The following is a 14,292-nucleotide window of genomic DNA, read 5'->3' as shown; positions in this document are numbered from 1 at the left end:
TGGGTTCGAACCCTGGCTGAGTAATACCAAAGACTTCTAAAAATGGTACGAACAGCTGCCTCACTAGGTACTCAGCATTAAGAGGTTAATATTAGGACTGGTCGGCCTGGTGTCAGGATAATGTGACTGGGTGGGACTTCGTGCTACATGTCTGCGGCATGATGCCTCAGTGCTAAACATCACTTTAAACTGCCACACTGCAGACATCATAGCGATGACTGGAAAATTGTTAAAGCTACGTTAAAAATCTAAATCATAAATCATAGTAGTTAATACAAGAGTAGAGACATAAAAGAAATGGATAAATTGTTTATGCATAACACTCATTTTAACTAGTCTGCATGTCTACAGTAACTTTCACGAAAAGTCCTCAAGTCCACAGTCCACACATGATGACTGTCATAGTATCCTCGACCTGCCCTGGTGTGTCCTTTAACAATAGTACAGGGCAACATGTTTTTAAGTTTAACAAAATCACTCTTCTCTAAAATATTTCAGTCACATAACATCCAACAGTCTCATCGATACAGCACGTTTTCTTATGATATCTGATGCCATTTTTTTCAATTTAGACATCTGCATCGTATAGTAGCAAAAAATAATGAATCTATGACAAGTGGTTTCACATTAAAAAAATCCCATCTGTTTCAAGTAAAATTAATGCAAAAATTCCCATATTTACACGTGGCCAATTTTTAGATTTTTTGAATGTTATTAAAAATAAGAAAGAATTCCCTTGTATTTAAATATTTCAGTGAAAAATTTCACTCTCTATAGTTGTCTATTTTGTTCATTTTTCTTAACATGGTACAGGAAGTGCATGTTATGGTAACCAAGTTTTTGTGTTCTCTTTGCCCTGACAAAATAGCTGCCTTGGGTTTCCCGCTAATAAAAAATAGTCCAGTGAACAGCGGCCCAGACTTGAACAACTAATACTCACTCCAGGGCCACAAATTTGAGGCAAAAATGGCATTAGTTAAACTGGACATTTATATTGTGCTTTCTTTTATATTGTAGTACTCATTGAATTTTATTTTGTTGAATATTTCTTAATCAGTACTTACTGTTGCTGTTAACAAAAGGTACTGACCTAGTTAATGTCATCAGGATTTCAAAACAAGCGTGTTTAAGTTGCTTGCAAAATTGCGCATGAACCATGGACAGGCATGAAGTTAGGACGGTCTAGCTTTTAAAAAAAATATCAGTGTTGATATTTAAATAGGTCACATGAGAAAGGAGAGAAGTGTCCTCTCTTGTATTATTTATATTGTACATGTAAATTGTAAGCAGCCATATGAGCCCATGTGATGATTAATAAATGTGCACATGACACGAGTGGCAAACTGTCATCGTTATTCTGTCTCGATCTGAACTTGAAATACTTTTTTTTAACAGGTACACGGTTGCTCATTTTTTAACCCAGGTTATTATTAATGGGCATCTTTAACTACAACTACCATCTCCACTTCTCTAATTATCATGCTAACCACCATTTGTATTGACTATCATCAATCACTCCACCATCCCAGCTATTATTTTAATGATACACTAATCACCATTGTATCAACTGTCATCAGTCATTATCACCATCATCCCAACTACTGTTGTTGCTGTTGCTACAATTGCTGCCACCACCATCAGGCCTAGACATCATAAATATTCTAAGCTTGAGTTTAAGATTATATGTCAGCCTATCACAAACTGCTTTACATGTGTGATGTCACATTTGATTGGTTGAAAATTAAAACATTACGATCTCCAGGCCACAACTACAAAATAATGGTCTGCTATTCTTTTATTTTCTTCCTGTCTATTTGTAGTTGACTTTCCTACCTCTAAACAGAAGAGTATTTGGTGAGCATTCCATTGTGGACTACCTAAAAGACTCCATCAGAAACTTCATTGCACCTCCTGCATTGGCACTGAAGTAAGTACAGTTTTTGTCATGATATCTGCCTGGTTGAACATACGGATGGCTTCAAAGCTTCAGTTGTTTAAGAGGAAAGCTGCCACTGTAAAGAACATTGTTATTAGATAATTTATTTATTTTCTGGACAGGTTCATACTAGCTATTATGATAGTTCAAGCAGCCAGAATCATTGAATGCAAACCAGCCGCTTTTCTCTGAAGTTAGTAAAAGATCAGCTATTTGGACAGCTAATGTCCTGCAATCAACATCTACATTTTACAGAGAAATGATTTCCTATAAATATCTTCGATATCTTACCTTATTGGAAACCAATACACTTATATTATTACAGAGAAGGGAATATGTTAAATGATGTGAATAACACTTATATTACTACAGTGTAATTATTAATTGACTGTTTTTAAAGGCAGATTTTAATTGATGTCACATTGAGGCTGTTTGAGTAAAGTATCTGACTCAGAGAAATACATCATTGTGGCCAAGCCAACCTGGTCAAACCAGCATCCTTTTGGTCACAAGTCATGCATGCTAACCACTCTGCCACTATGTCTCTATAGTCAGAAGAATGTTTAAAGCCAGTCAAGTTTCCAGTGAGTCAACTTTTCCATAGTTAAAAGTTGCCGTCATGTGATATGTGAATACGTGAGTTCTGTACCCTTCAACAGACCATTGTTTTTTATACTTACAAGAAGCTGGTTTATATATGAAAGTCAGAGAATCCAGTCATTGCTGATGATTCTGAAATGGCAGATAATAATACCAGTGAAATCTTGGTCATTTTTAATCCTGTCTGAAAAGAGCATTCTTTTGATTTTGTAATGGTTCCCTTCTTATAAGACCACACTTTCTGCAATGAATAGGAGGCTTCATGGAAGGCATGGACTGTTACAAGGTGGCATAAAATGGTCAAATGTAACTTTTTATCATAGTGCCACTCAAGAATATGGGCTGCATGAGTAATATTTAATAATTTTGTAAGTGAAAACTCATCAAGGCATGAAGCAAAGTACTACTATTGAATACATGTGCTTCCCATATGCAGCCTAAATAACTGAACCTCCAGTTTTTTTTGAAGATAGTATTTTCAATAAATTTGTATAGTACAACACATTTTTGGACACCAGACAGTTTTTCTTGGAGCTAAAGAAAAATATAATAAATTTGAAGCTGGAAAATAATCTACATTGTTTTGCCTGTACTCAAAATCTGGTGAGTGGTCAGTAATTGCATTGATTACCCTAATTATCACATGGATTCACTGAAGATGTTGTCAGTCTGCAGAAATAAAAATAGCTTTCATGCTTCACAATTCATGATCATGCAGATCCTTAAACAAAGCCAGCCGTTAAAGGTGATGACAAAGGAAAAAAAGTTTTCATCTTGAGACAGTTGATGGAATTAATTATTGAACTATTTTGATAACTTTTAAATCACTGATCATCAGGGTTACAACGAGTCGACATGATTGCAGCCTCTTTTATATTTACTGTTGAAGATTGCAAAAAGGGTTATGCACATTGGTTCCTTTTCTTACTAAACTGGATTAACTTGTCTGATGTAAAATATTTCAGTATGTATGTGGGTTATCATCTTTGTTTTCACTATTCCAGTATACTAAACTGAATTTTATTTTATTTTAATAAAGTGGTCAGTATCTCTGACAAGCGAGTTTCACAAGTTCTTGTTGTTTCACTTTTATTTAGTGGAATATTTCCCCTTGATAACCTCATTTTGGATGTAGAATGTTTGTTCTTCGTGTCTATAATTGGATTGGAGGTAATGATATTCCACAGTTAAATTAAGTGAAGCGGTCTAAGTGATTTGTCTCTGTAACATATTTAGGGGAATGATTGGGTATTTTGAGTGTTAGTGTTGAAATTGCATGGAGCATATGGGTTATCTTTAAGAGGTAAGATAATGTTATGAGTCTAGGCTCTTACAGAAAGTAACAAGAAAAAAGTGAAGAGAACAAGCTTTGTCAAAGTTAGCAATTAATTTATTTCCCTAGAAACACAAGGTAAAAATGGAAAAAAGAACTTACGGTTTTACGAATCAAATCCAAAATTAATCCAAGAATTAAAAAAATAGAAGACCTATTATTAAAAAGTCCTAAATGAATCTGAGTTCGAGTCCCAATGAAAGACAAAATGGAAGACAATGGCATCAGTTGTAACCTGTGAAGTGCTGCAGTGTCGACAGTCTCTTGTTGAATCACAGAAAATATTATTCCGGTTTTTGAATTCTGTATAAATTTCAATAAATGTTCTTGTCCAAGAATTAATTTAGAGCACTAGTATTTCCAGGGAAAAGAATCATTTTTCTTAAAAATAATTTGAAGAAAATAAAATAATTAGCCCAAAACTGGACACAACATAAAACACCAGGATCACCACTAGTGTTAAGGCACTAATGACAATTCTTTCTCAAAACATTAGTAATAAATGTAACTACAATGCAAAACAGATTCCCCGATGGAGGTCAAGAGTTCATCCTTCTGGGAAAACCTGAAGTTTGTAACAATAAACAAATATTATTTGACACATACTCCAAATATGGCCTTGATTCCACTTTATGAATCTTACTCTGAGAAAAAGTTATAAGAAATTTTTAAAAAATTGTTGCCAAAAACTATCACTAGTTCTGAATCAAAATCAGGAACTAGGTCAGCATTAGATACAATGTCTCTATAAAGTTGTTTACATCAAAAATTTTTTTTAAAAAAACAGTCAGAACTGAACAATATCAAATCCAGTAAATAAGGTTACATTACAATAGCATGTAATAGAATTAAAAAAATGTCAAACTAACAAACAACTAAATTAAATCAAATATACATAATAATTTGAATCGATATACACTATTTTTGAGATACACTTTTGTAAAAAAAAATTTACATTATGAAATGATATTGTTATTATAACTAACTACTGTTCATGGACAAGATTCTAGGAAGAAATATTGCAAAGATCAGTACACGTACAAAATTAACAGAGTCGTATCTTTGCAGAGAATAAGAAAAAAACACCTGTAATGCAACTACAATCTTTATTTGTAGAAGATCATTGAAGTGCTCTTCATTGGCAAGCAAGGATTTAATGATATACCTACTGAGACATTGTTCTTGCCATGCCGTTGAATACAAATTCATGACTATAAAGATGTAATAATTTTCTGCACAAATATTTAGGGGTTTTATTTTTCATCATTTTCCTTAGTACATGAATTATCCAGACATTGAGAAAAGTCATTATTTTTTAGTGTCCCAATATTTGGGTCAACAACAGTAGTTTTGACCCAAAAGAAAAGTATTAAATTTATGTCAACCCTATCAGATGAAACTAGTAATGTTCAAACTTCATAGTCAAGTTTGTTGCTTGTAAACATTTACAGTTGGTAAACATGGAAATAATCTTACATATGGCTGTCAGAAACAAACAGTTTCAATTAAGTTATATATTTCCAAATCTCCACTAGAGACAGTTGCTTAATAAGATTGTTCTGTTAATTCTTTTCTTAAAGTGGAGGATTTTCACATTGAATATGGCATCACTGAGAAAAATACAAATTAGTTGGTTGTACTTAACATTACATGATATTATACATCAGATTGATTTCCTAATCTTGATCTCAAAAGAGCTCTTTAAAGCTCTTTACCAATGAAAAACATGTTTGTGAACAGAACCTTTGATGAATAAGATTATGTTTTAAAGTTTGTAAGCTACTGTTAAATTTCTTAGTCCTTGTAGATCTTAAAAAAGCAGCTATGCACATGTCCATGCTTATGGATGCATTGTTGATTATTTTCAACATGTAGCAATACATGTAGCACTGCATAACAATATCATGATAATCCAAAGGAAATTTTACCAAAATTGTCAGATATATTCAACAAAGACATTGTCTTAAGAACTGTATTCTTACATATCTTAATTACAGTTCAGACATGTCTTAAGAACTGTATCCTTACATATCTTAATTACAGTTCAAAGACATGTCTTAAGAACTGTATCCTTGCATATCATAATTACAGTTCATAAGACATGGACATTTTCAATGTTGTTGTTGTTGTTGTTGTTGTTGTGGGGTTTAACGCCATTTTTCAGCACGATAGGCTATACATGGCGGCCAGTATTAATGGTGGAGGAAGAACCCGGAAAACCCCGGAAAGAACCACCGACCCACGAGAAGCTACTAGCAAGCTTTCTCACATGCCCACATTGGCTGAATCTTAGACTCGAACCGCCTCAGACAGAGGTGAGATGGCAGTGATCCGTAACGAAGAGCGCTTTAGACCACTCGGCCACTCAGGGCCCCGGACATTTTCAATGGTTTGCATATAAATGGCCATCCATGGCAAGCCTCACATGCAAATCAACGACAAAACTGGGTTTCAAATCATTTTGATTAAACAACATATTTTCAGTTATTGTATATTGTTTATAAATTTTATTAAATTTTGCAGCCCTAGCTGCAGCTAAATTGATTCAGTAAGGTTTTTGAAAATTTTACTGGTTTAAAATGTTCATTGTTCTGTGAAGTACCAATATTTTCATGAAATGTTCAAGCCACAAATGTCTTGAGGTCACATGGTTTACAGCAATACTTTTAGTGTTGATTTGTCCTATATCTTCTCACATGGTTGTAATTATATTTAAAGTTTCTAGTGTCTCAATTTTGCGGACAGTTATTTTTATAAGGGATTTTCATTGCTTGGAAGAAGGGAGTTTGATGGTGTATGTTTTTATGAATCATAGTTGAATTTTGTCTTCCAGGTCACCCTTGTATAACAACCCTGAAGCCAAGCAGTACGTGGATGCCCTCTTGACAAGGGCTGTACGTCCCATGTGTAACCTGGTACAAATCACAGGGCACAACAGGGCACGTCAGAGGGACAAGTATGCACACATCCTGGAAGAAATGGGCAACCTTCAGGAGGAGGTAAAGGGCTTACAAATACAGCTGTAACCATAATAAATCTATCCTTCCATGAATTTTTTTATTTTTTTATAGGTGACTATTTTTTTGTTCTACTGGTCACATGGATGGCCTGTTGGCTGCTGCACATCCATCCATCCAGTAACACAAGTTTGTTATCCAGGGTTCCCACGCTACCAGGAAATCAGGAAAAAGCCAAGAGAAATGATCATTTTTTCCCAACCATGAAAAGTCCTTGAAATTTGCAAATATTGATGAAAGTTGGGAATAACCATGGAATTTTCCGCCACCACTTGACACCCGAAACAATGACGTAATTGAGTCATAACTAAACAGATCGTGAGTTAAATTTATCGAGTTCTAACCAGAATATTCAGAGGGTGCAGTATGGTTCATTTGGGTGCTTGCAATAAACGTATGTGCTGAGTTGGTCTAATTGCTCAGTGGATTAGATTCATCTAGTAGATTTTTATTTTCAACTCAGCTCGATATCCATATCTTTCGTTATGTAGAAGGTATGAAAACCAGTCTAACATCACGAGGTCAGCATGGTCATGGCAAAGCATAGCCACTTACCGGATGGACAAGCAAACTTAAACGTTAGATTGATTGATGCATGCATGAAATCGATAAAAAAATTAACTTATTTTCTCATAAATTGTAAGTATTAAAATCTTTGTCTTTCATCTGCTGAAAGACAAGATAAATCTAAGGCGTTGATGAAATGTTACCTGGTACTTGCAATTTGCATTGCTAGTCGCATGAGTACACAAATCAAACAACTCACATTTTCAAATGTTGTTGAGAAAAAAATTTAAAAAATATTAAATGAAAGTCATATACTGGTTGTAATAAAAATACATAAAAAATGAAAGAACAGAAAATTCTCCATATTTATATATTCCGAGTTTTGTTGTATCACGTGATTTCCACGTTGACGTGCTCTCTGCTTGATAAATCAGACTGGCCAGATTGCTGATTTTTGAAAAAAGGTATCTGACTTTCATTTAACATAATTGAATATCTGTATGTATATAATATGGTGCTAATACACATAGTATGGTAGTAATACATATAGTATGGTAATAGTACATGTAGTATGGTACTAATATGTATAGTATGGTACTAATACATATAGTATGGCACTAATACTTATAGTATAGTACTAATACTTATAGTATGGTAATGGTACATTTAGTATGGCACTAATACTTATAGTATAGTACTAATACTTATAGTATGGTAATGGTACGTTTAGTATGGTACTAATACTTATAGTATGGTGCTAATACATACAGTATAGTAGTAATACATATAGTATGGTACTAATACTTATAGTATGGTGCTAATACATATAGTATAGTAGTAATACTTACAGTATGGTACTAATACTTATAGTATGGTACTAATACATATAGTATAGTAATAATACTTATAGTATGGTACTAGTACATATAGTATGGTTCAAACATTTTCTGTTTTGAAAATCTTATTATTGTGAGTGTAACAATAACTATGGTCATGGTCTGAAAATATTTCACTGAAAGTGAAACCAACAATTTATGTAAAATCAACAATTTATTTTTCTAAAATGCAAAGTGAATATTCAAGAAAGACTTACATATTGTAAATTAAATTCCAAATAATCCTAAATTTCCTATCACAGGTCCAGAAATATAAATGTTCAAAATGAATTCCTATAGCCTTGAATTTCTTGATGTACGACAATGATGCAATCCAGAATATCATTGAATGAGTTCAGAATAGTCAAAATAGCGTAATAATCCAAAAGTGAATGAGCCCTTTAGTAAATCCAATGAAATTGAATAATTTCTCTTCAATATATCTGAACACAAAGATTCCCAGAGACTGATTGAAAACTGGGATGAATTGTTTGTTTATTAAATTCCTATTTATACACATTTTTACTTGACCTGTCAGAAAAGAATATTAAGAAATCAAATGGAAGAACCCAGTCTGCTTGTAAATAAGTCTGGCCGTGAGCTCAAATGATGTGTAAATGTTATGTTTACAACTTAAAGTCATGGACAAAAATTAGCTATGTAAACATTCTGTTTACATTTTACAATCATGGAAAAAAGTTAAGCACACATAATAAATCAGATATACATAACACAACCATGAATGGAGTTTTGTCAAATCCAGTTAATGGGTATATCTGATGAATGGTGCTTTTAATTTGCTGTTTGCTTTATGGGGCTTTTTGAATGCTAATTATAGATTTAGCCAAACTTGGCACATGGGTATAGGTTGACATTGCCTGGGGCGAGTTGAATAAAAAAAAAATTCCATGATGCTAGGTTCAAGGTCAGTGGCAGTTACAAAGAATTCATTTTTAATGATCTTGTAAACTTGTTAACATGTAAGAAAATATTTTTGTTATCAAATTTGGTATGTTGGGGTTTGGCAGGAATATCGGTGATGACGTCAGTACTCAGAAGTTAAAAATAATGCATGGGTTTATCTTTGATTCCTTAAAATTCTTTTTGACCAGTAGACTAGCACTTCCGTCAAATGACATATTTAGATTTTGCCAACAGTGTTAGTAAAGATGTCACATTGTATTGAAAGATCAATTGTTTATTAGTTTTTTAAATTCTTGGTTTGTAACAGCTATGAAATAACATAAATGTATACCTTATGAATACAGTGAAGTCACAGTATGTTTGTCTCAAAGTGTTTGGTTTCAAATTAACACAGTATTCCAGATCTACATCTCTCCATTAGACACACTGCCAGCAACTCTACCATCCACAACAAAAATGTCCTCTAGATGATGAAAATAGCATCTGTGGCAAAAAGTATTCCAAGATGTTGTATAAATACTGCTGGTTGTACATCCTGCAGTGTAAGGTTTTGCCACAATACAAGTGAGAATATGATTGCCCCAGTGGCCTAGTGGTTCGAACATCTGCCTTAGATGCATGAGGTCGCAGGTTTGAACCCAAGCTGAGTCATGTCAGAGACTTATAAAAATGGTACTAGCAGCTGCCTCGCTTAGCACTCAGCATTAAGAGGTTATTGTTAGGACTGGTCAGCCTGGTGTAAGGATAATGTGACTGGGTGGGACTTGATGTTACATGTCTGCGGCATGATGCCCCAGGGCTAGACATTACTATAAACTGTCACACTGCAGATATCATAGCAAAATGACTGAAAAATTATTAAAGCTACGTTAAAAATCCAAACACTCGCGTGCAGTTTTTCTGAGGATACATACTTCAGTCTTAGTACTATGAAACCTCCCACACCTCCCCACAAATGCGAGCATCCGTATTGATGTATTGCTGAAGTTAAAACAAGAACATCAGTTGAATATCTAGCAGTGGCAAGAAGAAATAATTATATAGTATCTTGGTAGAATTTCATCTTGTAGATGCTGTTTTCATGGTATACTGTAGTATCACTAATTTTCATAGTGTATCAGTTTTCATGGTATACTGTAGTATCTCTAATTTTCATACTGTATCAGTTTTCATGGTATAATGTAGTATCACTAATTTTCATAGTGTATCAGTTTTCATGGTATAATGTAGTATCACTAATTTTCATAGTGTATCAGTTTTCATGGTATAATGTAGTATCACTAATTTTCATAGTGTATCAGTTTTCGTGGTATAATGTAGGATCACTAATTTTCATACTGTATCAGTTTTCATGGTATAATGTAGTATCACTAATTTTCATAGTGTATCAGTTTTCGTGGTATAATGTAGTATCACTAATTTTCATAGTGTATCAGTTTTCATGGTATACTGTAGTATCACTAATTTTCATAGTGTATCAGTTTTCATGGTATACTGTAGTATCACTAATTTTCATAGTGTATCAGTTTTCATGGTATAATGTAGTATCACTAATTTTCATAGTGTATCAGTTTTCATGGCATACTGTAGTGTCACTAATTTTCATAGTGTATCAGTTTTCGTGGTATAATGTAGTGTCACTAATTTTCATAGTGTATCAGTTTTCATGGTATACTGTAGTGTCTCTAATTTTCATAGTGTATCAGTTTTCATGGTATAATGTAGTATCACTAATTTTCATAGTGTATCAGTTTTCATGGTATACTGTAGTATCACTAATTTTCATAGTGTATCAGTTTTCATGGTATACTGTAGTATCTCTAATTTTCATACTGTATCAGTTTTCATGGTATACTGTAGTATCACTAATTTTCATAGTGTATCAGTTTTCATGGTATAATGTAGTATCACTAATTTTCATAGTGTATCAGTTTTCATGGTATAATGTAGTATCACTAATTTTCATAGTGTATCAGTTTTCATGGTATAATGTAGTATCACTAATTTTCATAGTGTATCAGTTTTCGTGGTATAATGTAGGATCACTAATTTTCATATTGTATCAGTTTTCATGGTATAATGTAGTATCACTAATTTTCATAGTGTATCAGTTTTCGTGGTATAATGTAGTATCACTAATTTTCATAGTGTATCAGTTTTCGTGGTATAATGTAGTATCACTAATTTTCATAGTGTATCAGTTTTCATGGTATACTGTAGTATCACTAATTTTCATAGTGTATCAGTTTTCATGGTATACTGTAGTATCACTAATTTTCATAGTGTATCAGTTTTCATGGTATAATGTAGTATCACTAATTTTCATAGTGTATCAGTTTTCATGGTATAATGTAGGATCACTAATTTTCATAGTGTATCAGTTTTCATGGTATAATGTAGTATCTCTAATTTTCATGGTGTATCAGTTTTCGTGGTATAATGTAGTATCACTAATTTTCATAGTGTATCAGTTTTCGTGGTATATTGTAGTGTCACTAATTTTCATAGTGTATCAGTTTTCGTGGTATAATGTAGTGTCACTAATTTTCATAGTGTATCAGTTTTCATGGTATACTGTAGTGTCACTAATTTTCATAGTGTATCAGTTTTCATGGTATAATGTAGTATCACTAATTTTCATAGTGTATCAGTTTTCATGGTATACTGTAGTATCACTAATTTTCATAGTGTATCAGTTTTCATGGTATAATGTAGTATCACTAATTTTCATAGTGTATCAGTTTTCATGGTATAATGTAGTATCTCTAATTTTCATAGTGTATCAGTTTTCATGGTATAATGTAGTATCACTAATTTTCATAGTGTATCAGTTTTCATGGTATACTGTAGTGTCACTAATTTTCATAGTGTATTAGTTTTTGTGGTATAATGTAGTATCACTAATTTTCATAGTGTATCAGTTTTCGTTGATTTCCTCCTTGCCCTGAACCATGAATTTAATGACCCGGTGAAACATTAGATGATAAATACCCCTCCCCCTATCTGTTTTATTTTACTGTTTCTTTCATAGAGATCAACAAATAGGTGCTCTCTGATGCAGAGGCATTCTGTCCCATCCACTGAAATGGTCTAGTTATCCCTTGTCCCTAATGGTTTGGCTATCTTAGTCAGAGGGAAATGGTTTTGTTGCTTTATTTTTTCAACTGATTACCACGTCTTGTCATTGAAAAGTTGATATACCGTTGGCTGCCACCAGTGCAGCCGCATTTTTGGTCATGTGACAATTATTGATACTTTCACAACCTATTGTTACAGCCAGTGTACTTATTTTTGGACTATTTTGATGCAGCTGGATTTGGAATAACATAATTATCATGCAGTGGGGATTTGGCTTTAAACATAAAAACCAAAAATATGTTTATGTGTGAAAATATGGCTTAAAAAGAAGTGGCTAGAAAATTTGTTTTTAAAATTTTTATTTTATAATTACAAGTGCTGTGTGTACTACTGTATGGATAAAAACAGTTAATGCTTGTATTACTAAACATAAACTGCCATGGTATTATATTATTTTTTTTATTTTTTTGTGTGTCTGTATCATATTGTTTATGTAATACCAATCCTGGTTGGATCACAAGATTGTCTACAGAATTAATAAATGGACGATTTATAACATTGTCAAATGGGTCCTTGAATGGCATATCTGTTTCCAGAAGCTGTTTGAGGGTAGCACAGGCCGAGTAGAATAAAACTGTCTTGACTGGCATTAAGTTGACTGGCATTAAGTTGACTGCCATTAAGTTCCTGTATATTTTAGGACTCATGTCCTCAGAGAGTATCTTTGATATAAGATGATTTCCTTAGTGTTTGGAATATCTGATACAGTTGGATGTAATTGGATTGGATCACAAATTGTATCTGTATCCCCAATAACTCCATTTTTGGGTCCAGTTGAAGAGGCATCCATTGAACTGTGGTGTTTCTTGTTGTGTTTCCTGAGAATTTCATTCCTTTGGAAAATCCTACTTTATGGCATGACACTCAAACCAATATGTGTAATATTTATGTGTTGCCCTGGGGATTGTTGATGTTTAAATCTTGCTGAAAAATTTGATGATTTATTTGATGTGTAGAGGTCATGATACAAAAAGAACATGTCATGGTTTATGATTTAATCATTCCAATGCTAGGACAGTAATTGGAAGAAAGTATTTCCTCAAAAGAGTTGATTTCAGTTCCAGTAAAAGACATTGGGGCCTGTGCATCAATGTTCTCATAAGAGGAAATATAATAAATTAAGTTTAAAATGCCTGGACTCCCCTTTGAACAGAGATGTTGATCCCAGTACCAGCTATAGAGTATATAATTGGTGTATTCAATAAAGTTCTCTATCTTTCCAGTTAATCTTGCTACTAGAGAGCTCAGGATCAGATTTAAGGATTTCTATTGTCTGATACTTAACTTAAGTTTTAGTCTCAGAGAGTAAGTAAATAACATTATAATACAACAATGACCTCTTAACTCTGATAGAAATCTTCATTTGATTATATACTCTTCAGCCGGTAGGGATCAAGATCTCTGTTTAAATGGGAGACATTTCTAACTTTATTTAATAAATCAACATAATCCGGCTACAAATATTAGCTTTTACACATGTCTGTTTCTTATCTCAGCCTTTCAAAAATAAAGGAAATATAAAGCTGTTTATTTTGTTTCAATACACACATATGTATCCAGCAGCCGTAATTTCCACTCACTGCCATAAATCTATATGTTGTGAGACAAGTAATCATAGAGAGAATAAGAAAAATGACAAAGCATTCAAACAGTTTTTTACTGAAATGAAAAGAAAGATTAGGAAATTATACTGCAAGTGAAAATAAGATTTAGTACTTACTCAGATTGATTCTTCGTTGCAGTGAAACTGTTGTCAGGAAAGTTTAATCCTCCTGAAAGCATATCTAACTTTATCCATGCTTGTTTAATCCCAGTGAAAAACATGACTGCATAATACTTGAACTTTTTCTTGAAGCACAATTACTAATAAAATAATGTGTCTATATACATTAATTATGGCAAGTTATTAAAGCTCACACTTCACTGATTTTCAGAAATAAATCTCTGAATCAACATCATGTC

At 33.1% G+C, this 14,292-nt stretch overlaps 1 protein-coding gene and 1 pseudogene across 1 annotated transcript in view; one reads left to right on the top strand and one right to left on the bottom strand.

The window, feature by feature from the left end:
* LOC149771293 (N-alpha-acetyltransferase 35, NatC auxiliary subunit-like) overlaps window positions 1-14,292 on the top strand; it is a 96,558-nt gene that overhangs the window by 50,112 nt on the left and 32,154 nt on the right. The window contains exons 12-13 of the mRNA XM_089948662.1: window positions 1,821-1,927; window positions 6,703-6,868. Coding sequence (XP_089804788.1) covers window positions 1,821-1,927; window positions 6,703-6,868 — 273 coding nt within the window. The remainder of the gene's footprint in view (window positions 1-1,820; window positions 1,928-6,702; window positions 6,869-14,292) is intronic.
* Window positions 10,355-11,023, bottom strand: LOC149771294 (uncharacterized; annotated as a pseudogene).

This window comes from Sinohyriopsis cumingii, unplaced genomic scaffold (genome assembly GCF_028554795.1).
Source record: "Sinohyriopsis cumingii isolate HCF-2022 unplaced genomic scaffold, ASM2855479v2 utg001993l, whole genome shotgun sequence".
Lineage (NCBI taxonomy): Eukaryota > Metazoa > Mollusca > Bivalvia > Unionida > Unionidae > Sinohyriopsis > Sinohyriopsis cumingii.
The sequence above is the reverse complement of the archived record's forward strand: the minus strand, read 5'-3'. Positions and strand labels throughout refer to the sequence as shown.